Source organism: Vitis riparia, chromosome 3 (assembly GCF_004353265.1).
Source record: "Vitis riparia cultivar Riparia Gloire de Montpellier isolate 1030 chromosome 3, EGFV_Vit.rip_1.0, whole genome shotgun sequence".
NCBI classification, from domain to species: Eukaryota; Viridiplantae; Streptophyta; class Magnoliopsida; order Vitales; family Vitaceae; genus Vitis; species Vitis riparia.
The window spans coordinates 7,705,023-7,708,736 of NC_048433.1; the positions used below are offsets into that span (position 1 = coordinate 7,705,023).

At 37.2% G+C, this 3,714-nt stretch overlaps 1 protein-coding gene across 3 annotated transcripts; it reads right to left on the minus strand.

The window, feature by feature from the left end:
• Positions 1–291: 291 nt before the first annotated feature.
• Positions 292–3,449, minus strand: LOC117910911 (protein SOMBRERO). 3 transcript variants are annotated; one of them, XM_034825097.1, is made up of 4 exons: positions 3,327–3,449; positions 2,067–2,258; positions 1,438–1,709; positions 292–976 (listed from the first exon to the last, which is right to left on the minus strand). In XM_034825097.1, the coding sequence occupies exons 2-4, from the start codon at positions 2,233–2,235 to the stop codon at positions 479–481; spliced, it is 939 nt and encodes a 312-aa protein (XP_034680988.1). In that variant the 5' UTR covers positions 2,236–2,258; positions 3,327–3,449; the 3' UTR covers positions 292–478. The 3 variants fall into 3 exon arrangements, with proteins under 3 accessions (XP_034680988.1, XP_034680986.1, XP_034680987.1); XM_034825095.1 differs by having other exon boundaries at positions 292–979; XM_034825096.1 differs by lacking the exon at positions 3,327–3,449 and having other exon boundaries at positions 292–979; positions 2,067–3,314.
• Between the last annotated feature and the right edge of the window lie 265 nt (positions 3,450–3,714).

Genomic DNA, 3,714 nt, shown 5'->3' on the forward strand with positions numbered 1-3,714 from the left:
GTATCATATATAGTTTTGTCATGCTGAATAAAATTATGTTTCCAGCTCATTCCAGTGGTTGTAGTTCTATTCTTCTCCAATATTTTCCTCCTATACTTCTTTTTTTTTTTTTTTTTTTAGCTGGATCCTACTGAGTATCACTTTATTTTTTAAATCAATTTCTGAACTTAAGGTGCAGTAAATCTGGGATTAAGACTTAATTTATTACTGAGCTGATTTTAGTACTTTGACAGGTATAAATGTACACAGTGGATGAAAAAGGTCCAAGGCGCATCCCTCCTAGATCCATGGTGAATGATCTTGCTGCTATAAGTAGATGAGGGTGGATATATATACATTTTGGTACCCAATAGGAAACTATTAATTAGCAATGAAGACACAACTTCAACCAAGTATTTCTACCGAGTAAAAACGTCCGAGGTGCACAGGCGCACAGCTCAAGACAGTGATCAAGATTTTGTGACACGTGCATGTGACCCTACTTGGAAAATTTCAAAATGTCGGTTTCACAACCAAGATATTCGAACGGAAATTTCTGAGCTGAAGTGCCCACATGATCAACGACTTGCGAGGAAGGATGGCATTTGGTTTGAGAGTGCTGATCCAAGCTCTGATGGGATGCCAGCAACTTGTCCAAGAATGACCAGTCACCATTCATCCTCTCCTGTTGAATGAGTCCACAACCAGTTGATGTTAACCTCAACAAGTTCTGGGAACACTCGATGTCCATAGTGTTCAAGGAGAGCGGTGATATGAAGGATGGAGGCACTGCTGATTCTGGACTCAACAACTGCGGGAGATGCATGGAGCCATCAAAGTTAAAATCGTAGAGTGCTTGCACATTTTGTTTTGGCTCCAACAGAGCAGACCCAGTTGCTCTCATATGAGTCAAGTATTCTTCTTGAGCAGCTTCTGATTGAAACCCTCTATTATGATTTTTCTTCTTAAATACCCTGCAGACCACCCAGCCATCTTCCTGCTGAAACGGGACAAGATGATGAGAAAAATTATAAGGAATAAATGAGGACCAACATGAGTAAGGATTAGCTACCTAGTGAGCTTGATCGAGCACATGCCTAATTTGGAGTATATTAAATCTAAAAAAGCTGGTAAGAGGATTGACTCTAATCTATTAATTAATGTTAATGAATTTCACCTTGCAGCCTTAAATACATTTCAGAGTTAATTATACAGTATCACTCACCATAGTTGAATAACTTTTTGTTTTTCAATTTGTAAACGCAAATAAACAATTTACTAGTATTGTTCTTTTCCATGGTAATTCTAGGAATTTATTTTCATAGTTTGTCTTAACTAGAATAACATTGGTTATTTGCATTAGTTTTTTTTTTTTTTTTGTTTTAATTTTTTTTAATTTTATAGAACTCAAGGAAAATAACTAAATTAATCCTCACTGCTGAAAATTAAATTGTTCACCTGAACATCGGCATTGTCATCATCCAGGCGATACTCATGCATAATCCAGTCAGTCTTTTGGCCGTGAGGAGCACGCCCAGTGTAGAAGACTAGGGTTTTTCTCAGGCCAATCCTCTTGGAGTTGCTAAGGTGGATGGCCTTGTCCCTCCCTGTTGCCTTCCAAAAACCAGCCATGGTTGCTCGGTTTGTTCGAGTTCCAGTTGGGTATTTCTTATCCTTGTGGCTGAAGAAATACCACTCGTTCTGAGAGCCTGATCCAATTCGGCATTTATCTGCATGCCAACCAAATCCAAAAACATGAAAAATTTCCCAATACCGTACTGCAATAATATCAACTTTAATCTTGCTTTTGGGTATTGCGGACTGATTAGTTAAATTGCATTAAATTCAAACTGGCTAGGTCGGTCCCATGCTAACCCTAGGTGTACTGGATTATGCAAACCAAATTGCAAAAGGAACACATGCATGAAAGTCTTTCCACACAATATTTGGTGTTTGATCTTGACAAAGTGCATGTTCAATTCTACCTTATGCATATGAGATATGTATGATTATAAAAACCATTTATTTATGTCTAACACGAATTTTGAATACAGGAAACGGCTGCACAGAATAAAACTTCAGCTGACCTTTTAGGTCCCAGGGCTCCAGCTTGTTGAGATCCACTTCCCTGATAACATCAAGGTCGATGGCTTCATAAGAGACTTTCTTCCTTAAATAATAATGGAGAAGCTCTTCGTCAGTAGGGTGGAATCGAAAGCCTGGAGGAACTGAGAGCTGTCCACTTGCTGGCATCATCCTCTAGTATCTAATCTGTTAACCTGAAAAGATATATGATGACCACAGTAAGGATTAAGGAAATAAGGTACCTACGGGGACCTAGATTCATGAACACAGCTTGGGTCAAGTTTCTTTGCATCAAATAAACTCCTTGGAATCCTTAAACATAAGGCATCGGTTCAACATTAATTGTAATCATAGTGGATGGGAAATTCCATGAAAAATATCTACGGAGTGGGCTTTGGGGAATCTCCTTATCTGTTAGCTTTCTAGTTGCCTCGTACACTTCAAACAATTTAACAAATTAAACTAGAGAGAGTTAGGCATCTGACCAGATCAAACCCGTGGAAGGAACAGTCCAGTTATTGGCAGTTAACATCTATGTTAAAATCTTTACTCTATCGCTATTATTGTTGACGTGATGTTATATAACTTTAGAAACAATAACGTTGGTTGATTATAAAAGGCTGAAAATAAAAATAAGGTTTTGAAACAAATTATGTGGCAGTAATACATGAAATCCCATAAAGCAAAGAATTAAATCAGATATGTACCAACCTTCTCCGTTAATGAAGTAGAGATAAGCTCTTCATAAGAACCTAAGATGTTGTCTCACGGGATTTCTATCCTTCACTAGAAGGCTTCCATATTTCATAAAGTTGTAATATTGATTTGAAGTGAAAAAGAACAACTCAAACACAAGGAGGATATATGCATGTATAATATGTATATATACACATATATTTCCTGTAAATCCAGCTTTACCAGATCCCATACTTCCCTATATTTAATAGGGCGAAACAAAGAGAGCCAAGAAGAACCTCAGAATGTTTTTCTTTTCCTTTATAATTCTACATCAACTGTTTATATAATTCTAAACCAATACTATATCAATCAAAAATCTCATTTTTCCTTTGAGAAGAACGGGTTAGAATAAGCATAGACGATGGAGATGTGATGAGCAAGATTCTGTGTTCTATCACCACTTCAGTTTAAAACAAAGAACGCAAAAATCAACAAGGGAAATCCCATTTAACATTGGATAAACCTAAACAGTTTCGACTAAGAAAAAAAGAGTGGATATGAATGGAGTGAAAATCCATACAAACCTTGGCTTTAGGAAATCTTCTTTCTGAATGACAGAAAAAAATGACAACCCACGAAGGAAGTGCAGGAAGCAAGATGGCTAACTTCTTGGCTTGAAAGGCACGAAGCGGGTTTAAAGAGAGAGAGAGAGAGAGAGAGAGAGAGAGAGGGACTGAGAACCGAGAACGGGAACAGAAATAAAGAAAAACATTATTAAAATAGGGAAGAGAAGAGAGTGGGTATAATAGTATGAGGACGTTAGCTTATGTCTCTACTCCTCTTAAGGGCATGGTGAGACTTGGAAAATGTCCGTTGAATGGGAAACCTTGCCCTGAAATTCGCCTCATAAAAAGAAGAAAATCTGCATAACTGTCAATTACTGAATTAACAAACTTCTTTTTAATTATATTT